General features: G+C 44.7%; 1 protein-coding gene across 4 annotated transcripts in view; it reads right to left on the bottom strand.

Moving 5' to 3' along the window:
* LOC145358494 (uncharacterized) overlaps positions 1-25,423 on the bottom strand; it is a 63,177-nt gene that overhangs the window by 30,862 nt on the left and 6,892 nt on the right. For 3 of the 4 annotated variants that reach the window (XM_080212604.1, XM_080212606.1, XM_080212607.1), the window contains exons 3-8: positions 19,343-19,695; positions 15,487-15,616; positions 15,066-15,190; positions 8,930-9,133; positions 5,780-6,165; positions 4,380-4,782 (exon numbers count right to left, since the gene is read on the bottom strand). In XM_080212604.1, the coding sequence (XP_080068730.1) occupies positions 4,380-4,782; positions 5,780-6,165; positions 8,930-9,133; positions 15,066-15,190; positions 15,487-15,616; positions 19,343-19,695 (1,601 nt within the window). The remainder of the gene's footprint in view (positions 1-4,379; positions 4,783-5,779; positions 6,166-8,929; positions 9,134-15,065; positions 15,191-15,486; positions 15,617-19,342; positions 19,696-25,423) is intronic. The other variant, XM_080212605.1, reaches the window with a different exon arrangement.

Raw genomic sequence — 25,423 nt, 5'->3', positions numbered from 1 at the left:
GTTTATGGACGAAAAGGGATTGGTTTAGATTAGTGGGTCAATGTTTTTTTTTAAAAATGGGACTGGTCGGCGCAACATTGTGGGCCGAGGGGCCTGTTCCGCGCTGTAATGTTCTATGTTCTATGAAATAGACTCTGATTGGCAAATTTGACAAGTGGCATTCCACTTAGATTTGAGATTTTCACTATTTTTATGAAGAACCTGGATGAAAAATAGAAAATTATATTTCAATATTTACAGATGTTAAAAGTTAAACATGCAGAACGTCAAGAGGAGTGGGCAATTATCCCCAGTGTCTTTGCCAATATTTACCTGTCAATCAATATCATTAACAGATTATTTGGATGTCATTATATCACTGCTCATGGTAACGTGCTTTGTACAAACTGCCACCATGTTTCAGTGAATGCACTTCAGAAGTGTTTCATTATCTGTGAAGTGCTTTGGAAAGTGTTGGTGAAAAGTGTTATATAAATGCAAGCTCTTTTGAATGAGGGAGATTAGTGGGTGATTTAATTGAGGAAATGCCTCTAGTGAACCTGCCTCCACCATACTCCTGGGCAGTACATCCCAGATGTCACCATTGTTTCTTTTGTCAATGACCTCATATTTTCCTTGAGTGACAAACATAAACCTCATTGCTCCTCCAGAAATGAAAAGAACTTTGGTTGGCTTGAGAGTGATCACTGCAGGATAAAATTTGCTGTGAACCAGTTTCGATTGTATTTTATTCTGAGTTAACCAGACAACATATTAAACAATTTACTATAAAAGCAGATGCAATGACAGCTACCATGAATCAAGCTTGAATCCTGCAGCAAAAAGGTAGACAACAGCAGAACAGGATTAGAATCAATGATTAAAATCGATCATGGTATAACTGCACTAAGTGAAGCCTGGTGTCAACTGTGTGAGCATTGGCATTGAAACATGCCTGGATATAAACTTTCTGGACCATTAAGAAAAGTGGAGAAGGGAGAGTGCTGCTATTGACTGGAGGCAGCATTGAAGTATTAAGGGTTTAAACAGAAAAGCATGTGAAGCAGAATCCAAAAAATTTGAGTTGAAAAGTAGCATTGGATTGGTGACATTAGTGGCACTATTACAAAGTGTCAGACAGTTGAAAGTAAGATTGAAGTCAAAGTCTTAACATCTGTGCCTCACAAGGCTGTGCTCTCAGCCCCCCACTATACTTCTTATACACCTCTGACTGTGTGGCCAAATTCCCCTCCAACTCGATTTTCAAATTTGCTAACGACACCACAGTAGTGGGTTGGATCGCACATGATGATGAGACACAGCATAGGAATGAGGTAGAGAATCTGGTGAACTGATGTGGCAACAATAATCGCTCCCTCAATGTCAACAAAATGAGTTCTTAACAGTGCCGGATACAACTGAAGCATAACCTCCCTACTTCTGGATTCAATTCCTCTCAAATAAATGCAAGCATTGCCTCCTTTCTCACTGGCCAGAAACATATTTCTGTAGGCTTTGTGAGTATACTTTAGGAATGCTTGCCCTGCTACTACAATCCCAGACCACAGCTGGACAATTAAAGATCCCATTCTAAGTCATAACTATTGGACCTCCCTGCCGTTTCCTTAAATTTATTCCTTCACGTCTTTCCCACTAGTTGGTGGTCTCTAGACTGCACCAAGCAATGTTCAGAAATCATAGCAAAGGGAGGCCATTCGGCCAATCGAGTTTAAGTTTAAGTGGGCAGCACAGTGGTTAGTACTGCTGCCTCTCAGCGCCAGAGACCCAGGATCAATTCTCAGCTTGGGTCACTGTCTGTGCAAAGTCTGCACATTCTCCACGTGTCTGCGTGGGTTTCCTCTGGATGCTCTGGTTTCTTCCTACAGTCCAAAAGATGAGCTGGTTAGGTGCATTGGCCATGCTAAATTGTCCATCAATGTACCCGAACAGCCACTGGAGTGTGATGACTGGGGATCTTCACATTAACTTAATTGCAGTGTTAATGGAAGCCTACTTGTGACACTAATAAATTAATTTAAACTTGCTTGCAACCACCCCATAGCCCTGTAGCTTACAGACCTTAAGGTGAAGATGTAGGTACTTTTAAGAGCTTTTACAGTCCCTGCCTCCACCACCAACTCGGGCAACAAATTCCAGACAGCCATCACCCTCTGCGTGAAAAAGTTCTTCCTCAATGCCCTCTACACCTTCTGCCACTTAGCTTGAATCTGTGCCCCCGTGGTTCTAAAATTCTCCAACAAGGGAAACAATTTTATCCTGTCCACTCTATCTCTCCCTCATAATTTGTACACCTCTAACAAGTCATCCCTCAGCCTTCTTTGTTCCAAGGAAAATAACCCAACTTATCCAATCTCTCCTCATTGCTATACTTTACTAGCTTGGCAACATTCTTGTTAAACCTCCTCTGCATCTCTCCAGAGCAATTACACCCTTCCTATAAATGTGGTGACTAGAACTGCACATAATATTCCAGTTGTAGCCTCATCAGCGTTTTATACAATTCCAGTATTACATCCTTTCTTCTATATTCTTTACCTCTGCCAATGAAGGACAGCATTCCAACCATGTCTATTTGAACTGTGCCTTTAGCGATCCGTGCACTTATACACCGAGGTCTCTCACTTCATTTACCTTTCTTAGTATATTCCTATTTATTGTGTGTTTCCAGCAACTGCTTGACCTCCCCAAAGGCATGACCTCACACTTCTTTGTGTTAAAATTCATCTGCCAGTCTACCAACCAATCAATATTGTTTTATAGATAATAGCCATCCTCTACATTATTCACGACTCGGCCAATCTTTGAGTCGTTTGCAAATTTTCCAATCGTGCCCACCACGTTCAAATCCAAATCGTTAGTATACAGCACAAACAGCAGGTGTCTCAATATGTGGAAAACCACTTGAAACAACTTTCCATTCGCAAGGGCATCCATCAATCAGAACCCATTGTCTCCTGTTACTAATTTTGGATCCAGTTTGCCACATTATCCTGTGTTCCATTTACATATAAAAAACTTGCTGCTAAAACAAAATCATGTGGAATTGAGGATGTGGTTATAAGGATAAGGAGACAAAAGATCTAGGTACCAGGACCGTTGGCTAGGAAGATGTGATGAGCAGTGTTCAAAAGAGGTGAATGTTTTTCAGAAATATGGAAACAATCTGGACTTTGTAATTGTGGGAACGATGTGAGAATTTACTGATTACACCAAATATACCTCATCAAATACTGAATCTACATAAACCTTATCTAATTGGCATGGTAAATTCTAAGAATTGTGAACTAAAAGATTTAAACTACTAAAATGGATAAATCACTAACAGATGTAGTGAAACAAGATGTAACGCTTCTTGGAAGCGAGAATTGGGAACTGAAAACGGTAGGATTTTAAAAGGGTTACTCAGACAAGTCAAAGTATTGGCCCATTAAAAGGTATGAGGGTTCACAGCTATTGCGGGGGACTGGGAAAAATCAGATCTTAGATCATAGAATTCCTACAGTACAGGAGGCACCCAGCACATCTAGTCTGCACTGACCACAATCCCACCCAGGCCCTATTCCCACAACCCCACATATTTATCCTCCTAACCCCTGCCACCAGGGTCAATTTAGCATGGCCAATCAACCTAATCCACACATCTTTGGTGTCATTGCTGTGGGTAATGAAGTGATCTGATCAAATCTTTTCACGTTTATGAAAGACAAATAGTAAAAGAATGTTTCCACTGATTAATGAGAGTGAAAGGGAGGGGTGGGACATCAAAGAAAACTGCAAAAATTACAAGGTTGGCTAGAAAAATGTCTCGAGTGATTAGAAAGTAAAATTATCTCAGATGTAGAGTTGACCAATTCTTTTAAAAAGGAATTTGATTATTCCTTGAAGAAAAAGGAATGTTGAAGAGTATAGTGAACAAATATGGTAGACAAGGCAGGATAGTGAAAGGCATATGGAGTAAGCAGAAATTAAAGTACATAAGGAGTGAGTGGAGAGTGGGAGATTCTGGATATTAAAGGATAGGACATAGAATATAGAAACATAGAAACCCTACAGGGGCCATTTGGCCCATCGAGTCTGCACCGCCCACAATCCCACCCTGGCCCTACCCCATATCCCCTACATTTTTACCTGCTAATCCTTTTAACCTACGCACCTCAGGACACTAAGAGGCAATTTTTAGCATGGCCAATCAACTTAATCTGCGTATCTTTGGACTGTGGGAGGAATAGGTTGAGAGTGGAATTAGATTAATTGACATTCCAGAAAAGACTGAATGGTAAATTGGTGTGTTTCAGTTCTAACTGAAGAAAAACTCAAACTTTTAACAGTCCTGATTGAATATATGTCTGAGAAACACAAAGGAGGATTATTATACATACACCCTTGGGAAACAGATGGGTCACTGGGGGACTGGTGAGATGCACTATGTCCTTCATGACCCTGGGTTTCAATTGCTGCCTGGTTGCTCCGTATCTCACTCAGTTGGACGGTGGACTGTTGCCAAGATGCTGAAGCGACAAAGGTGGGTGAATGAACAGTGCTGAGCTGTTCGGAGCCAGATTGGCTGCTATTACCATCATTTGGGGGAGAGTGCCAAAGGGTTGGTGACAGAACACTCGGCGTCTGTGTAGCCCTGGCCTGGGCGAGAGCGGATCGGCTTCCATTCACTTCCATTTCCTCAGAATTGTGGGCATGCCAAGGCGCTGCCTGGGTACTGCTCTTCTGGACAGCTTCAACCCCATTAACATCCTCTGCCAGGTTAGTGAGGTCACACGAAGAGGCCTGAAATTACCGCAATGAAAACAATCAGTAGAGGTACAACCGGGTAAAGGTACCAGCTTTATAACAACATTGCACTAATATTGACATCCACATGAAGAGCATTACCAGAAATTCAAACTAAATGTACCTCACTCAGACAGGGTGGAATGCCACACATAAACTTTCATACCCATCACTTTTGGACTATTTGCATGTACACAGATAATCCTTGGGCAAGGGTACATATCCTCCCATAAATCAATAAATGACCCATGAGTAGGATTTAAAATAAATGGTGATGTTCTGGTAGATCCTTGCACTGCAATCAGAAACTGTGCCTTCAGGATGTCACAAATCACAGCGAAATTTTCTCAACAAGACTTCTCCATATAAGGGACTGGATGCAATAAATACTTGCAGTTAAAGCACGATTTAGGAGGATTGGGCATCCTGTCCATCAGTCCCAGCTACTGGGATACCCAATGCATTAAACAGCGGCCTTCAAAATTGAAGTCTTTCTAAGATTTTAGGTGTAATTGGAAGGTCTGTTTTAATTAAGTTAAGGCAGCATGGTGGCAGAGTAGTTAGTATTACTGCCTCTCAGTGCCAGGAACCCGGGTTCGATTCGCCACTGGGGTCACTGTGTGCGGACTCAGCGTGTTCTCCCTGTGTTTGCATGGGTTTCCTCCGGTGCTCAGGTTTTCTCCCACAGTCTGAAAGAGGTGCTGGTCAGGTGCATTGATCATGTTAAATTCTCCCCAAACATGAACAGGCACCAGACTGTGGTGACTAGGGGATTTTCGCAGTAACTTCATTGCAGTGTTAACATAAGCCTACTTGTGACTAATAAATAAATAAATAAACTTTGTTAAAAAGTTATCTCAAAACAGAGGAAGAGAGAAAAATTTCCATTGGACACAACTCATCATTGATCTCAGGTCAGACTGTGAAACCACTCATATCACTACTAGATGATTGGCTCTCCACTCTCTCTGACAGTGGCTAGAGATCTGCTTACCTGATTCTCCTGGCTGGCTGAGGTCTCCCCTACTCGCAAGCTGGTATTGCTGAGCACAGACTGTGGCCTTCCCTGCTGAGCATGCTGGAACTCTGATGATGGGAAGTGCGGGTGAGATTGGTGGGTCCAGGCTAGATGGCTCTGATTGAGAAATTGTGTATGGGAATGGAGGTGGTGAGGTTGTGAATACTCAACTGGGTAAGTCTGGCCCTGCACTTGCTCCATGTGATACTGCTGGAAGTATGAGTGAGCAGGGCAGGGCCGCTGAGACCCTAGTCCGGTGGAACTGCACCGACAACGCTGGGAGCAGCAGGCAGCATATTTTGATGCCCTCTGATGTTGACAGGATGGTGACATTGCACTGCCTGAGGACATTGCCATCTCTCCTGTAAAACAAACACTAATTAATACAATACATGGGGAAAGGAAGGAGTCAAGGGACAATTAAGAAAAGCAGAGTGGCTCACAAAGCTTTAAACTATTAGAAAAATCAATCTGTCCACTTTCAAAAATTGAAGCTTCTAAACAAGGTTTAGCTAGCAACATGGGATGTGGACCCGTGAACAGGGCCTGTGTTTGCTGCCAGGGTCCTGCTGTCCCTAATACTAACATTGTAATCTAGTCCAGTGATCTGCAATTCTAAACCTAGACAGGTGCAGAAACAAGATCAGGAGGAGGCCATCCAGTCCCTTAAGAATGTTGTGCAATTTACTTACATCATGGCTGATCTGTACTGCACCATATTCTTTACCTTTCATCCTTATGCCTTGACACCTTATCCATCAAGTTTAGTTTCAACTCCAATTGGTCAGTAGCCTTTTGGAAGAGAGAGTTCGAGATTTCTACATACCTTTCTATGAAAGGGTCCTTCTTGATTTCACTGCTAAATAGTCTAATTAATTTTTAAAGTTTCTCTGCACCTACCTAATTGAGTCCCATTATCATTTCAAAACAAATCAGTTATATCCTCCCGTAATGTTTTAAACTGAAGGGAATGCACATCTCTTTTGCTGAACCCAACCTCATCATTGAACCCTTGGTAATCATTTTGATGGATTGGCATTCCCTCCGATATTAATTTATCCCTCAAGGTACAGTAACCAGAGCTGAACACAGTACTCCAAAAATAGTCTGATCGAGACTCTTCTTCCTTTGTAATGCAGCCCCTATGGGATTAAGATCAACATTCCTATAGCCTCCAGATGCAGCAATAACCAGAATCATGACAGTATTTTCTGTAATGAACAGTCAGTGGTATCACAGAGTGGAAATTTGATTTAATCCAGATGAGATGAGAGACAACATAATGAGCTTTTGACTCTTGTTTCTTGTTTTATTCCAAAGCAAAACGATAGGAACAAAGTTCTCTCTCTGCTGGCTGTGAAAATCTTAAAGTGGTTGAATCACAGATTACCAGCACTGGGAAGAAGCTCTCCCATGATAGCCACTTCCTCTCCACTGCTCCAAACATTTTTTGCTCACATACTGAAGTGGTCAGACTAAAAGTCATTCCTGCAGCGCCCAGCAGAATATCTGATGTTCCACTGTGACATTTTTGATCCCAAACCAACCATTCTCCTGGCTCAGTAGTTATTTCCAATGCATTGCTTTACTCCTGGCAGCATGGCTCTTTGTACTGTAACTGATAGTAAACTTATCTGGTGTAAAAACAAGACATTGGAGGTTTTAGAATGTACAGAAATAGATCAGTCAATCTGCACAAGTCTCTTCTCAGTCATCTTTATCTAAACCCATCAGTGTAGCCTCCTATTCCTTTCTCCCTCACGTGTTTATCCAACTTCCTCTTAAATGCAACTCTTTCCCAAAGATCAACACACAATTTTCAAAAGCCCAACAAGTGGCCACCTAACAGCATCTCAGAGTTTTTGACAGTGTCATACTGATGGGCAGTAAAGGAATAAAATCACTGAAATATATCAAGGAGTGGACAAGGTCAAACAAAAAAATGCCACTTAAGATTATTTGTTGCTGAATCTGGAGGTGGACTGTATACGGAGAGATTAAACAAGAGCAGTTACTGCAAAATACGCAAAGCAGTGCTGTATTTTCATAGCTAGTTTTCACAAACTTAATTCCAAGCACAAACTTGCATTATTGGAGCAGGATTAAGAACTGTCCAGGCCTTGTTCCACAAACCATTTGAGAACCCTCGTATTTCCTTCTTCTCCTTTAAAAGATAAACTGCCAGCATTTACATTGTAATGACTCCAATGGGATTTTCTAATGGGAATTTCTTAGGGAACTTTGACCAAGTGCTTGGTTGCAGTTTTCAGTGTTATGCATGTTGCCATCTCCATTCCTAAACCCACCACTGCCAAGATTTGGAAGTGGGAGGACCTAAGGACCTGTGACTAGTTAGTCAGGAGCAGCAGTGGCAGCTGAGGCTAATTAGGAATAATGCAAAAATCTTCAGACAGGGAAGCTTAAAGTAAAGCAAGAAGGAGTCAACAGTAACCAAATACTACTACAGGACTGGGTAGGTACTGTGTGGTTACCAGGTACATACAATACCATGGCTGGATAGATACCACTTCAAGTAGGGTAGAACTCTATGGGCAAGATAACATAAGAACATAAGAAATATGAGCAGGAGTAGGCCATCTAGCCCTTCGAGCCTGCCCCGCCATTCAATAAGATCATGGCTGATCTGAAGTGGATCAGTTCCACTTTCCTGCTCTCTCCCCATAACCCTTAATTCCCTTGTCTGTCAAAAACCTATCTACCCGTGACTTAAATATATTTAGCGGGGTAGCCTCCACCACTTCAACGGGCAGAGAATTCCAGAGATTCACCACCCTTTGAGTGAAGAAGTTCCTCCTCAACTCCAATCTAAACTGCCCCCCCCCCCACCTTTATCTTGAGGCTGTGCCCTCTAGTCCTGCTATCCTTTCTAAGCGGGAAGAATCTCTCTACCTCTACCCTGTCCATTCCTTTCATTATCTTATACGTCTCTAAAAGATCCCCCCTCATCCTTCTAAACTCCATTGAGTACAGACCCAGTCTATTTAGTCTCTCTTCATAGTCCAACCCCCTCATCTCTGGTATCAGCCTAGTGAACCTCCTCTGCACTCCCTCCAAGGCCAAAATATCCTTGCGCATAAATAGGTAGCTTGAAATTCAATACAATACCTGACACCATGTGAGAAGCTGCTAAGGTGACTGTAGATGTACAAGCAGCAGTGGCACTGAAGGATGCACATGGTAAGTTTGTTGCAGTGATGCCAACAGACAGCGAGACTCCAGAGGATGGACCTTTCACCAAATCTGACTGCACAATTTCAGGACTACTCAGGGAGTCATCAGGAGGGAGATCACCCAATATAGTGAGTGTATCTGGCATAATAAAAGACAGAATGAACTGTGATGCAATACATCCAAATGCTTGATTCACCTGCTCCAAAATATAATTGTTAGAATTGAATTCAGTCACTGAGCAAACAAAATCCAATTCCTTGGCGAGAATCGCTTTTGCACCCACAGGAACTCAAATGGAGAGAGGAATATCATCCAACCACAAGCTGACAGATTTTAAATAATGGAGCCAGAATTAAATAACATTGTCATTTTGAAACTGCCCTGTCTGGATTAACACCACACCAAACAGATCTACAAAGAATCATAGAATCCCTACAGTGCAGAAGGCGGCCATTTGGCCCACCGAGCCTGCACCAATAATAATCCCAGCCAGCGTCTACCCTGTAACTCCACATATTTACCCTGCTAATCCCCCTGACACTAACAGCAACTTAACATGGCCAATCTACCTAACCCACTCATCTTGGACTGCTGGAGGAAACTGGAGCATCCGGAGGAAACCCATGTAGACAGGGGGAGAATGTGCAAACTTCACACAAAGTCACCCAAGGCTGGAATCAAACCGGGGTCCCTGGCGCTGTGAGAACAGCAGTGCTAACCACTGTGCCATCCCTCACGCACTTCATTCATATCACAGCTGGAAACACAAGGAAATTATTGAATGGATTAATGAGGATCCAGTCTGATGGCCAGTGACATAGCTAATATGTACTTATTGGGCAGCAATTTGACCTGAGTCAATGGACTGTAAATTCAAATCCGATGGCAGAGACTTCAGCACACAATCCAGGTTGGCACTTCAGAGCAGTATCATCGAATCCTATAGTGTAAGGAGGCTGCCATTTGGTCTGCACCGACCACAGTCCCACCCAGGCCCTATCCTCATAACCCCATGCATTTGCCCTAGCTATTCCACCTGACACTAAGGGGCAATTTTTAGCATGGCCAATCTATCTTTGGACTGTGGGAGGAAACCGCAGCACCCGTAGGAATTGCACGCAGACACAGGGAGAATGTACAAACTTCATACAGACAGTGACCTAAGCTGGGAATTGAATCCACGTCCCTGGTGCTGTGAGGCAACAGTGCTAACCACTATGCCACCATGTCACTGACTGAGGGAATGCTGAACTATCAGAAGTGCAGTCTTTTGAACGGGATGCCAAACTGAAACCCTGTTTGTCCTGTTAGGTGGACAGAAGAGATGCTATTTTAAGGAGAACAGCTGGTGTTCCCTGCTCCCTAGTGTCCTGAGCAATATTATCACTGAACCTATATAGCTAAAACAATCATCTGGACAGATCTAATTGCTATTTGTGAGATCTTGCTCATAAATTGACTACCACATTTCCTACATAGTGATTACACTTGAAAGATCTTTTAATTGGCTGAAAAGCAATTCGTGACCAGCAGAGATTGTTAAAAGTGTTCTGTAAATGCAAATTCTTTCTTAGCTAAAAACAGAGGAAATAGTGTAACTCAAAGACAAATCACTCCAAATAGTTCCTACAATGCAGGCTACAGTACAAAATGAATGACTTGAACCAGCTCATAGCAAAGAGATACATCAGTCTGCAGGAGCAGCCACCACCTAGTGGAGTGGATAGCAGGGGTTTGTGGGTAAGCAGACTTTTAAACAGCACCAGGTTTAAAAGGAGGCCTGGTGTAGACAGCGGGCAGCGTCGGTGCGGGCAGCGGAGTGAGAGGGAAGCAGAGTGAGCTACTAGGGCTTAGGATCAAAGGGCTGGCCAGAAAAGGGCCAGGTAAGTTTGCGTTGAAATCGTTGTTCAACATTACTACAGGGAATAATGGAGGGGCATGTGATGTGCTGTTTCTGTATGATGTGGGAGCTGGTGGACCCCAGGGTCCTTCCACGTGACCATGTCTGCAGTAAGTGCAGGTTGCTGGAGGAGCTCCAGCTCGAGGTAGATGAGCTGGCCTCTGAGCTACAGACACTGAGGCTCATCAGGGGAGGGAGGGTGCCATTGATAATGGGGTGCAAGAGACATCCACCCCCCCTAGACTGGCTAACTCTAAGGGTCAGGAACAGGAGGGGGCTGCTGACCGGAGGAAGGAGGGTGGGGACCAAATGCCTCAGCCTCTCAATCTGCATAACAGGTTTGAGGTTCTTGCTTCCAGTGTGGACAAGAACGAGGGTTGTGAGGTGGGTGAGCAAACTGCACACGGTACAGTGATGCAGACACAGGACATAGGCAAGGAGAAGGTGAAAAGGAACGTAGTAGTAATTGAGGATAGTGGGGTTAAGGGTATTGACACTGTCCTTTTTCACAATGACAAAGTGCACAGAAGGGTGTGTTGTCTGCCTGGTGCTTGGGTCCAGGATGTCCCATCTGGGCTGCAGAGGAACCTGGAGTGGGAGGGTGAGAATCCGGTCGTTGTGGTACATGTGGGTGCCAATGACGTAGGCAAAATGCGAACTGAGGATCTGGGGAGGGAGTATGAAAAGCTGGGAATGGAATTAAAAAGTAGAACCGACAAGTTATCTCTGGACTACTACCTGAACCGTGTGCAGATGGGCGTAGGGTTGATAAGATTAAGGAAGTGAATGGGTGGCTCAGGGATTGGTGTGGGAGGAATGGGTTTAAATTTATGGGGCATTGGCACCAGTATTGGGATAGGTGGGACCTGTTCAGGTGGGATGGGGTTGGTGTGAACCGTGCTGGGACCAGAGTGCTGGCGAATCGTGTAGATAGGGCTTTAAACTAATTGGGGGGGGGGGGGGTCCGAAAGGAAAGGAGAGGGTACAGGTAAGGGAAGAGGCCAAGGATGTCCCAATAATAAAAGGGAGTAGGGGACGTGAGTATGGTTGGTGGCGTTCCGGCCAATAGGGTACAGGTGAAGGCTGGGATGAAGGCACTTTAACTGAATGCACGAAGCATTCGGAATAAAGTGAATGAGCTGGTGGTGCAGATCGGCACAAATGGATACGATCTGGCGGCCATTACAGAGACGTGGCTGCAAGGTGACAGGGACTGGGAGCTGAATGTACAGGGGTATCAAGTGTTTAGGAAGGATAGGCGGGAGGAAAAAGGGGGGGTCGTAGCTCTGCTGATTAAGGATAGCATCAGGGTGGTAGCAAGGGATGATATAGGAGCCAAAGAGCAGAAAGTGGAATTGTTGTGGGTGGAGATTAGGAACAGCAAAGGGAGGAAGACGCTGGTAGGTGTCGTCTATAGGCCCCCAAATAATGATCTGGAGGTGGGGCGGGCGGTTAACACGCAAATAAATGCGGCGTGCAGGAATGGGACAGCCGTAATTATGGGGGATTTCAATCTACATATTGATTGGTCGACCCATGTTGGACGCGGTGGGCTTGAGGGAGAGTTCTTGGAATGCTGCCGGGATAGTTTCCTTGAACAGTGTGTGTTGGAGCCGACGAGGGAGTGAGCGAGCTATCTTAGATCTGGTGTTATGTAATGAAGCAGGTAGAATTAGGGACCTTGTGGTGAAGGATCCTCTTGGGAAGAGTGATCATTGTATGGTAGAGTTTCTGATGCAGATGGAGGAGGAGGAGAAAGTGGGTTCCCGGACATGTGTCCTTTGTTTGAACAGAGGGGAGTACGATAAGATGAGAGAGGAATTGGCGAATGTTGATTGGGGGAGCGCATTGGAAGGTAGGTCTGCTGAGGAACAGTGGAGGATCTTTAAGGAGATCTTTCTTGGTGCTCAGCAGAAATTTATTCCGATGGTTAAAAAGGATCGTAGGAGGAGAGATAATCAGTCATGGATAAAGAAGGAGGTAAAGTGTTAAATTAAAAGCGAATGCGTTTAGAGTAGCTAAGAGTAGTGGGAAAGAGGAGGGTTGGGAGAGGTTTAAATATCAACAAAGAATGACAAAGAAGTTGATAAAGAAGGGTAGGATAAACTATGAAGCTGGGCTAACGCTTAATATAAAAAAGGATAGTAAGAGTTTTTATAAGTATATAAAAAGGAAGAGGCTGACTAGGGTGAACGTAGGACCCTTAGAGGATGAGAGGGGGGACTTAGTGGTAGGGGATGGGGAAATGGCTGAGGCCTTGAATAACTTTTTTGTTTCGATCTTCACGGAGGAGGACGTGAATAATTTGCTGGGTGTTAGCGATGGAAAGATGGTAGGAGTGGAGGGCCTGAATGACATTATTGTTACTAGAGAGGCAGTGCTCGAAAGACTGGAGGGACTGATTGTGGACAAGTCCCTAGGACCGGATGGAATGCATCCAAGGGTTCTGAAAGAAATGGCGGAGGTGATAGTGGATGCCTTGGTGATTATTTTCCAAACGTCGCTCAGTTCCGGGGAAGTGCCGGAAGATTGGAAAACGGCTAATGTTACGCCGTTGTTTAAGAAGGGTGGCAGGCAAAAGGCAGGGAATTATAGGCCGGTTAGTTTAACGTCTGTTGTAGGTAAAAAGTTAGAATCCGTGATCAAGGAGAAAATAGCGAGGCATCTTGAGGAGAATTGTTTGATAGAGCAGACGCAGCACAGTTTCGTTAAGGGGAAGTCGTGTCTGACGAATTTATTGGAGTTCTATGAGGATGTGTCTAGGGCGGTGGATAGAGGAGAGCCGGTGGATGTGATGTTTCTTGATTTTCAGAAGGCGTTTGATAAGGTGCCGCACAAGAGGTTATTACAGAAGGTCAGGGGGCATGGAGTTGGGGGGTAGGGTGTTAGCGTGGATAGGGGATTGGCTGTCAAATAGGAGGCAGATAGTGGGGGTCAATGGGTGCTATTCGGATTGGCGGTTGGTGACTAGTGGAGTGCCCCAGGGGCCTCAGCTATTTACCATTTATATAGATGATGTGGAGGAGGGAACTGAGTGTATGGTGTCGAAATTTGCTGATGACACCAAGATTGGTGGAACGGCAAATTGTGCAGAGGGTGTGGAAAGTCTGCAGAAGGATCTAGATAGGCTGGGCGAATGGGCCAGGAACTGGCAAATGGAATTTAATGTTGGCAAGTGTGAAGTTGTCCACTTTGGTAGGAATAACGGTAGGAAGGACTATTACTTACATGGCGAAAAACTGCAGCATGCGACGGTGCAGAGGGACCTCGGGGTCCTTGTGCATGAGTCGCAAAAACCCAGCCTGCAGGTGCAGCAAGGCAAATGGGATGCTGGCCTTCATAGCGAGGGGGATTGAATATAAAAGTAGAGAGGTCTTGCTGCAGCTGTACAGGGCACTGGTGAGGCCGCAGCTGGAATACTGTGTGCAGTTTTGGGCGCCGCACTTACGCAAGGATATTTTGGCCTTGGACGGAGTGCAGAGGAGGTTTACTAGGCTGATACTGGAGTTGAGGGGGTTGAACTATGAGGAGAGGCTGAATAAACTAGGCTTGTACTCGTTAGAGTTTAGAAGAATGAGGGGAGATCTCATTGAGACATATAAGATGGTGAATGGGATGGATAGGATAGAGGTGGAGAGGCTCTTCCCGCTCAGAAAGGACAGTAGGACTAGAGGGCACAGCCTCAAGATAATGGGGGGGCGGTTTAGAACGGAGTTGAGGAGGAACTTCTTCACTCAAAGGATGGTGAATCTCTGGAATTCTCTGCCTGTTGAAGTGGTGGAGGCTGCCTCGCTAAATATATTTAAGATGCGGGTTGATAGCTTTTTGATAGGCAAGGGGATTAAGGGTTATGGGGAGAGGGCGGGAATGTGGAACTGAGACACGACAGATCAGCCATGATCTTATTGAATGGCGGGGCAGGCTCGAAGGGCGAGATGGCCTACTCCTGCTCCATTTCTTATGTTCTTATGTTATTATGTTCTTAATGTACACCACCTTTACCAAACTCCAGTTGATGGCAACATGGACTCCTCACTGGGATACTAGTATAATTAACAACACAAATTGGCAGTCAGATTTGGGAAAGAGTTTGAAGTAGCTGTCTCAGTCTTTATGCAGCTGAGGCCACAGCGGGAAAGTACATGGGAGTGATGCAGAAAAAATCTTTACCATTATCATCAAGTGTCAGGTCGACAACTTCTGCAGAGGTGGTTTGGTGTCCAGGTGGAGCCTGGTGCCTAGAAGTTGTTGGTTTCTTCACAGTGTGGCCAATCCATGTTCCTGATACTGAGGGCCTGTACGGATGCAATAGAATTAGTGCAATGTTATAGGAATGAGAATCTTACAGTTCTTGCACATCTCAGACTCATTTCAATGAATCACACGCTGAAACAACAAAAGCTGTCTCTAACGTACAACCAATCGACAACATGACAGAGTGCAGGGTGCTAATAACTGTACTCTACCCCAACTACTGCCACAACACAACACTATGTCCAATCCAATTGGCTTAAACAACTGGTGGTAGGGATTGTCTGCGTTTAACCTGCAGTATTCTAAGCAGGAAGGAATTTGGGCTACATTTTCTTACCTTTCATCATCTACAACATTGATGATCTCCACTTCGCTGTCACTTGACGTAATGTTCACTTCCTCACTAACTGGCAAAGTCGAGCTGGTCAGTGGCTCAACGACTAAAACATCATCTTCATCCATTGGGTCTGCAGAGAGAGATCATTTCAGTTTAATTATTTCCAAAAGTTAACTATAACTTTGGGGCTGGTTAGTCCAGCTGGCTAGCTCATGGGTCATATTCATGCCAACAGCACAGGGTTCGACCTGTGTTCTGGCTGAGGCAGCCTCCTCTTCCCGCCTAGATGAAAACAATCACGACACTTTGCCGTGGTCCAGCAAATAACTGATTCTGCCTTCAGGCAGAGAATTCCAAAAGATCTACAATCTCCTGATTGTTTCAAATTTCTACACTGCCCTCCATAATCACAGAAACATAAAATCCCCACAATGCTGCAGGAGGCCATTCAGCCCATCACGTCTGCACCAATACGTTGAAAGAGCCCCTCTGCCCTGCCCCCAAACATTTCTCATGGCTAATCCACCTACCTCACACATCTGTGGACATGCAGTGGCAATCTAACATGGCCAATCCACCTAACCTGCACATCTTTGAAGTGTGGGAGGAAACTGGAGCACCTGGAGGAAACCCCCGCAGACAAGGGGAGAACGTGCAAACTCCAGTCAGTCACCTGAAGCCGGAATTGAATCCGGGTCCCTGGTGCTGCAAGACAGCAGTGCGAACCACTGTGCCACCCTAACCATAGCCATCACAATGTGTATGCCTCTGGGACATCATTTATGCAATGCTGATCATATACACGTAATTACAGTAATTACAAAGCATTACAAAGTCTTTACAGCCCAACAGGTTCATGACACTATTCATGCTGCACTTAAACCTCATTTGACCCATCAGCACATCCTGCAATTCCTACAAAACACAAGTTCAGCCGCAACTGGAGTTTCGCTAGGAATTCTGCAGACTGCAGCATTTCCTCTGAATTCACTACTGGATTTACAAAGAACAGGGAAAATTACAGCACAGGAACAGGCCCTTCAACCTTCCAAGCCTGCACCAAACATGATGTCCGACTGAACTAAAACCCCCTACCCTTTTGGGGGCCATATTGCTCTATTCCCATCTTATTCATGTACTTGTCAAGACGCTCCTTAATAGTCATTATGTAGTCAAGGTTACATGGAGCCAGTTCCACTCCCTGCAATCTCTTCCCCCTCAGCTGCTTAAACAATTCCCTTTTGAAAGCAGAATGATTCCTTAACCTTTGCAGGCTATCCATTCCATAACCACTCACAGCATGAAAAACATTTTGCTTATGTTACCACTGGTTTTTTTTTGTGAATCACTTTAAATCACTATCTTCTGAGTCTTGACCCTTCCGCCAATGGCAAAGATTTCTCCTAAACTACTGCATCTAGGTCCCAGATGATTTCGAACACCTCCATCAAACTTCTTTCGATCTTTTCTTCACTTACGAGCTTCGCAAATCTATCCTTCTATTCAAAACTACTTCTCTTTTCTGCACCCATTTTAAAGCCACACACACTTCCTAAAACGTGGTGTCCACAACTAGGCACAATAATCCAGTTGATGCTGAACCAATGTTGCATAAAGGTTCATCAAAGCTTCCGCTAGCACAGAAGATTGTGGATGTTCGATCACATTTAAGGCAGATAAGACAGATGTTTTGGTTTGTCAACTTCAGGGAATGGGCAGGATAGTGGAACTGAAAGCAAAAATCTTCCATCATCATGTTGATTGAATATCACTTGGTCCACTCCAGTTCCTGAATGCAACACAGCTTCACTGCGCAGGCTCCTGGGAGGACTGGATTGTCCTGGGGAGAGGCTCAGTAAACCAAGTCTATTTTCCCAAAAGTTCAGAAGAATGACAGGGAATCTAATTAAACAATCAAATTCATAACGGCTCAACTGAAACTCACAAGGGAACCAAGTATTAGAATTTGAGGTCTGCCAAAAAGGACTGAACTAAGAAATTTCTTTACCCAAAGAGTTCACTTATAAATCAGGACAGAGAACAAAACTAAAAAAAAATCATGTCAAACATCATTTAGGGAGCTCATAAGGATCATAAGAACTTGTAGCAGGAGCAGCCAGACGGCTACTCGAGCCTGCTCCGCCATTCAATAAGATCATGGCTGACCTTTTTGTAGATTCAGCTCCACATACCTTAAGGGTTAAGGCGCACCATGACCCTAATTCCTTTACTGTTCAAAAATTTATCTATCCTTGCTTTAAAAACATTCAATGAAGTAGCCTCAACTGCTTCACTGGGCAGGGAATTCCACAGATTCACAACCCTTTGGGTGAAAAAATTCCTCCTTAACTCAGTCCTAAATCTGCTTCCCCTTATTTTGAGGCCACCCCCCACCAAGTTCTAGTTTCACCCGCCAGTGGAAACAACTTCTATGCTTCTATCTTATGTATTCCTTTCATAATCTTGTATGTTTCTACACGATCTCCCCTCATTCTTCTGAATTCCAATGAGTATAGCCCCAGTCTTCTCAGTCTCTCCTCATAAATCAATTCTCTCAACTCCTGAATCAACCTAGTGAATCTCCTCTGCACCCCCTCCAGAGCCAGTATATCCTTTCTCAAGTAAGGAGACCAAAACTGTACACAGTACTCCAGGGGTGGCCTCACCAGCACCTTATACAGCTGTAACATAACCTCGCTGTTTTTAAACTCCATTCCCCTAGCAATGAAGGACAAAATTCCATTTGCCTTCTTCATTACCTGCTGCACCTGCAAACCAACTCCTTGAGATTCCTGCACAAGGACATCCAGGTCCCTCTGCACAGCAGCATGCTGCAATTTTTTATCATTTAAATAAGACTCCATTTTGCTGTTATTCCTACCAAAATGGATTACACCACATTTACCAACATTGTACTCCATCTGCTAGATCCTCGCCCACTCACTTAGATTATTTATATCCCTTCACAGACTTTCAGCATCCTCTGCACACTTTGCTCTTCCACCCATCTTAATGTCATCTGCAAATTTTGACCCACTACACTTGGTCCCCAACTCCAAATCATTTATGAAATTCATAAACAATTGTGGTCCCAACACTGATCCCTGAGGCACACCACTAGTCACTGATCGCCAACCAGAAAAACACCCATTTACCCCCACTCTTTGCTTTCTATTAATCAATCCTCTATCCATGCTAATACATTACCCGTAACACTGCGCATCTTTATCATATGTAGCAGTCTTTCTGCGGCAGCTTACTAAATGCCTTCTGGAAATCCAGATGCACCACATCCACAGGTTCCCCAGTGTCCACAGCATATGTAATGCTCTCAAAAGAATTCCACCAAATTAGTCAAACATGATCTTCCCTTCATGAACCCAGTTTCAATAGGTCAGCCTCAGCGAGGGGAGCAGGCATCAGCCGAGTCTCAGCGAGGGGAGTGGGCGCTGTTTGAACAGCCGATAATTGAAAGGACGTTAAAGTCAATGGACAGCAGTAGTGGAAATTCACCAGGGTGATGTCAGGAAAGGGAAGCGCTCAATATGAGGAGAGTTTTGATTCCAGTGGAGCTTTAATAAAATTAGATTAAATTATCAGTGACTGTAGAAGTGACATATCATTGCACAGAAGCTAGTTTCAGTGACCTTCCAAACAGAGTGTTTGGGGAAGAGACTGCCACATCTCAAAATAAAATTAAATCTATATTCAATAAATACAAAGATGCAGAGCTGTGAACTATATCCTGCCCTCCCTGTTCCTATGAGTTTGATGCCACCTTCCCCTCTCTAATTCCCTATATGAATAGGTCATGAAACAATTGCGGTGTATTTGACTAAAGATAAAGTTAATGCACCTAAAGGATCCGGGTGGCTGGCCTGGCCATTGTCACAGGTGATGACCTCATCGAGTTCAGAGTTGCTGCTGGATCCCCCGTCACTGGAGCTGCCAATCCACTGTGGAGCACACTTCCTGCGAATCACAGCCTCCCTCGCTCTGCGCACCCTCTGAATCTGCTCCTTCTGTTTCTGGGTGCGCTGACATTTCTTCATCCTCGGCAGCTTTCGAGAGGATGAGTTTACCCACTTGACGCTGGAGCTGGACTGGATGGTCTTAGCCACCCGGCTCCTGGAGGATGAGGCAAGTCCAGCCCTGGTGCACTGTTGCTGCTCCTTTCCATCTCTCGCTGAGGGACTGACATCAGGGGACCTGGGGACAAAGGTCAAATCATCACACACAGCCATCTTAACAAGGCTCAACCTCCAGAATAAAACAAAAATAATCCTTCAGCCCTCTACTGTTCCATTGCTTACACTGTAGACATCCTTTTCCCTTGATTTTCTACTATTTGAGATGCTCTGTGTATTCCACCATGAACACAGATACAAAATTGACAGTCATGTTGACAGGGCTAGAGTACAAGTGCAGGGATGGACTGCTGAGGCTGTATAAGGCTCTGGACAGACCCCATTTGGAATACTGTGAGCAGTTTTGGGCCCGATATCTAAGGAAGGATGTGCTGGCCTTGGAAAGGGTCCAGAGGAGGGTTCACAAGAATGATCCCTGGAATGAAGAGCTTATTGTATGAGGAACGGTTGAGGACTCTGGGTCTGTACTCGTTTAGAAGGATGAGGGAGGATCTTATTGAAACTTACAAGATACTGCGAGGCCTGGATAGTTTAGGGATAGGCGTGGAGAGGATGTTCTCACTATTAGGAAAGACTAGAACTAGAGGGCACAACCTCAGGCTAAAGGGACAATCCTTTAAAATTGACATGAGGAGAAATTTCTCCGCCCAGAGAGTGGTGAATCTATGGAACCCTTTGCTGCAGAAGACTGTAGGTCAGGTCATTGAGTGTCTTTAACACAGGTGAGATATTAAAGAGCTAATGTCCATTATAGAGGGCAAGGTGAACTATTAGGCTTGCAGAGAAACAGCTCATGGGAGCAAACTGAAAACAAGATAACCACAGGCTCCAGCTTGCTGGGCACGGCTGGCGTGCGAGGTCAGCTAAGTACGTGACAATGTTCTCTTTTGCGCTAACAGTGAGCGTATCTTAAAAACATTATGCGTTCTGAGGGGTGTGGGTTGTTGCTAGTAAATGCGTATTTGAATAGAATGTTCTTTCTTATGCAGCAATTACTGTAACTACTTGTTTTTGATTAAATCAGATGATGTATGCTCAAGTCAAGACATTATTGACTGAATCAGGTGATGTGTACTTAAGTCTCATTTGAAATCACATCTACCTGATGCAATAGTAAAACTGTATAAAAGGGGTCAGCCTTGTTACTCTGGGCGCTTTTTGCTTACTGACTTCCAGCACTGAGTGGAAGTTGAGTAGCAAAGGTTAGCCAGCCTATATATGTAGGGCAAATAAAGAACTTTGATTCTCACAACAGTTGGTGTTTGCCTTTGTATCAAGGTCAGAAGAGATTCCTGAAAAACGAACATAACACAGGGATAGATACGATTCTTGATTTATAAGGTGATCAGAGCTTATGGGGAAAAAGCACGCGAATGGGAATAAGATAAATATCAGCCATGATTGAACAGTGGAGCAGACTCGATGGGCCAAGGGGCCTAATTCTGCTCCAATGTCTTACAATTTAAAGTATTCGCTCGAAGTCACTGTCATTTCTTGGTTTTCTACTATTAATTCCCTAACCTCATCTTCTAAAGAATCAATATTTATCTCAGCTATTCTCACCTTTCAATAAATTTGTTGACGCTCTTACCTCCCATCTTTGTATGTCTTGGTTGTTTTTTCTTGTAACTTATTTTCTTGCTCTATTTTAAATGATCGCTTTCTGCTAAGAAGTTCCCAATCTTCCAGCCCATCCATAACCTTCACAATATTGCATGCATTTCTTTCAATTTGACATTGCCCTCAAGTTTCTTCCTCAGACACAGATGTGTCATGCTCCTTCTGCTTGTCCTTTCCCAATGGAAAATACCTTTGAGTATTGCTGAAAATCATGTTTTCTCTATTTTCCCCAGCAATACCACACTCAACTGTCTTCCTCTACCCCATCTCCCCCCACTTTACCACCCCCCTACCCGCTCCTTCCCCTCAGCCCCACTCCTTCACTTGCCCATCACCTACCCCTCCTTAATCCAACACTCCCTCCCCCTTTTCCATCCCCCCCACTCCTCCTTCTCCACCCCCTCCACCTTCATCCCCTATCCCCTTCCCCATCCCCCCTCCTACAAACTCCCTCCTCCCTGCCCCCATTCCTCTTCCTCCATGCATCCTCCCTGCTCCATCCCTCTCCTCCACCCCCTGGCCCCCCATCCCAACACCTCTTTCCCACCCCCCCTCCAAGACCCACAGTATTTATACGGCTGGTTCGCTTCACTGGAGAGTGAGTACGCAAGGGGTGGAACAGACTTCAAGCAGATCTAGCAGCTTAAAATCAGGTAACTGCGGGGTGCTGTGGGCCATCAGAAGCAGCAGAATTATACTCAACCACAATCTGCAACTTCCTGGCCTGGCATATACTCCCACTCTACTATTACCACCAAACCAGGGAGTCAACTTAAATGGAGAAAGAATGCCGAATGCCAAGGTGCAGAGGGATCTGGGTGCTCTTGTGCATGCATCACAAAGTTAGTATGGTGCATCACGTAATCAAGAAAGTTAACGGAATCTTATGATTTATTACTAGAAGAGTCGAACATAACTGTGCACAGTTTTGGTCTCCTTACTTGAGAAAGGATATACCGGCACTGGAAGGATGCAGAGGAGATTCATTAGATTGATTCCGGAGTTCAAAGGATTGGCTTATGAGGAGAAACTAAGTAGACTGGGACTATACTCATTGGAATTTAGAAGAATGAAGGGAGATCTTATAGAAACATAAAAGATTATGAAGGGAATAGATAAGACACAACATGGCCTCAAAATAGGGGGGAGCAGATTTAAGACTGAGTTGAGGAAGAACTTCTTCACCCAAAGGGTTGTGAATCTGTGGAATTCCCTGTCCAGCGAAGACGTTGAGGCTATCTCATTGAATGTTTTTAAAGCAAGGATAGACTAATTTTTGAACAGTAAAGGAACTAAGGGTGAGCAGGTGAATATTTTTAAGGCAAAGGAAGTTTGATTCTTGCGCCTAACATGAATCTAAGGTTACTGGGAGTCAATGGGAATGTGGAACTCAACACAATAAGTGGAGCTGAGTCCACAAAAAAAAAGCATCAGCCATGATCTTATTGAATGGCAGAGCAGGCTTGAGGCGCCAAATGGCCTACTCCTGTTCTTAGTTCTTATGCTCTAAGATTACTTTTCAGTTCCACAGGGCATTGGTAAGACCGCATTTTAAATATTGTGTACAGTTTTGATCTCACTGGATGCAAATATATTGAAGGTAGTTCAGAGGTGTTTTATGAGATTGACGGAATCATAAAATCCTACATTCGGCTCGTCAAGTCTGCACCGATCACAATTCCACTCAGACCTTATCCCATAACACCACATAGTTACCCCAGCTAATCCCCCTGACACTAAGAGGTAATTTATCATGGCCAATCAACCCAACCCCCACACTTTTGGAGTGAGAGGGGAAAACTGGAGCACGCAGAGGAAACCTACACAGACACTAGGAGAATGTGCAAACTCCACATAGACAGTCACCCAAGACTGGAGTTGAACCCGGGTCCCGGGCAGCAGTGCTAACCACTGAGCCACGCACCTGGAATAAGCAGGCATTCTTGTGTGGAAAAGTTCGACACACTAGGCACGTTTCCACTGGATTTCAGGAGAGTGACTTGACTGAAGTATAACAGATCCTGAAAGATGTCAACAAGGTGAACATGGAAAGGAAGTTTCTCTTACAGGTGAATCCAGGACTGGGGGGCACTGCTTGATAAAGAGAAATGGTTTCTGAGGGTTGTGTGATTTTGGAACTCTGCCTCAGATGGTAGGGACGGGATCATTGAATATTTTTAAGGTGGAGGAAGATTGATTCATGCGCCTAACGTGAATCTAAGGTTACTGGGAGTCAATGGGAATGTAGAACTCAACGCAATATCAGGCACGATCTCACTGAATGGTGGAGCAGGCTCAAGGGGCCAAATGGCCTACTCCTGCTCCTATTTCATAAGTTCGTATGTACCATTATCAACATCCTGGGGGTTTCCATTCACTAGAAAGGAAGTAAACCAACCACATAAATACTGTGGCTACAAGAGCAGGTCAGAGCTAGGAATGCTGCAGTGAGTAACTCCCCTCCTGACTCCTCAAAGTCTGTCCACCATTTATAAGGCACAAGTCAGGAGCGTGATGGAATGCTCTCCATTTATCTGGATGGGTGCAGCTCCAACAACATTCAACAAGCTTGCTGCCATCCAGGACAAAACAGCCAATTTGATTGGCACCACATCCACAAACATTCACTCCCTCCGCTACAATGCTGCTACAGCAATGTGTACAAGATGCATTGCAGGAACTCCAACCAAGGTTCCTTAGACAGCACCTTCCAAATCCTCAACCACTACCATCTAGAAGGACAAGGGCAACAAACACATGGGAACACAACCACCTGCAGGTGGCTTACCGTGCCAAATGAGACAGAGCTTGAACCAATCTAGCAACTCAGTCTAGCCTCATCCTTGAGGCGCTGTGGGCCAACAGCAGTGGAACTGTACGCCTGCACAATCTGCAACCTTATGGAACAGCATATCCCCCACTCAACCATTACCATCAAGCCTGGGGAATCAACTCTGACTCAATGGAGAATGAGGAGGGCATGCCAGGAGCAGCACCTGGCAATCTTAAATATGAGGCATCAACCTGGTGAAGCTACAACACAGAACTACTTACATGCCAACTGGCAAAAACAGCAAGTGGTAGACAGAGCTAAGCGATCCAACAGCCAACGGATCAGATCAAAGCTCTGCAGTCCTTCCACATCCAGTCAAGAATGGTGACGGACAATTAAGCAACTCACTGGAAGAGGAGGCTCCACAAATATCCCCTTCCTCATTGATGGAGGAGCCCAGCACATCACTGCAAAAGACAATTCAGAGCAATCTTCAGCCAGAAGTGCCGAGTGGATGATCCATCTCAGCCTCCTCCAATGGTCCCCAGCATCTCAGATGCCAGCCTCCAGCCAATTCGATTCACTCCACGTGATATCAAAAAAAAACAGTTGGAGGCATTGAATACGGCAAAGACAATGGGCCCTGATGACATTCCGGCAACAGTACTAAAGGCTTGTGCACCAAAACTTGCCACTCCCCTAGCCAAGCTCTCCCAGTACAGTCACAAAACTGGTATCTACTCAACAATGTGGAAAATTGCCCAGGTATATCCTGTTCACAAAAAATAGGACAAATCCAATCCAGCCAATTATCGCTCAGTCAGTAGAAGATCATCAGTAGATCATCAGTAGATCAGTAGATCATCTCGATCATCAGTAGAATGATGAAGGGGTTATCAACAGTGCCGTCAAGCAGCACCTGCTCAGCAGTAACCTGCTCAGTGACACTCAGTTTGGGTTTCACTAGAGCCATTCAGATCCTGATCTCATTACAACCTTGGTTCAAATATGGATAAGAGAGCTGAGTTCCAGAGGTGATATGAGAGTGACAGCCCTTGACATCAAGACCACATTCAACCGAGTGTGGCATCAAGGAGCCCTAGTCAAACTAGAATCAATGGGAATCAGGAGGCAAACACTCTGCTGGTTAGAGTCATAACCAGGTACATAGGAAGATGGTTGTGCTGGAAGGTCAGCCATCCCAGCTCCAGGACATTTCTGCAGGAGTTCCTCAGGGTAATGTCCTAGGCCCAACCATCTTCAGCTGCTTCATCAATGACCTTCCCTCCGTCACAAGGTCAGAAGTGGGGATGTTGGCCAATGATTGTGCAATGTTCAGCACCATTCACGACTCCTCAGATACCGAAGCAGACCATGTTCAAATGCAACAAGACCT

The sequence above is a fragment of the Carcharhinus amblyrhynchos genome, chromosome 26, assembly GCF_965287045.1.
Source record: "Carcharhinus amblyrhynchos chromosome 26, sCarAmb.v2.hapA, whole genome shotgun sequence".
Classification (NCBI taxonomy): domain Eukaryota; kingdom Metazoa; phylum Chordata; class Chondrichthyes; order Carcharhiniformes; family Carcharhinidae; genus Carcharhinus; species Carcharhinus amblyrhynchos.
This window is presented reverse-complemented; position numbering and strand designations above follow the sequence as displayed.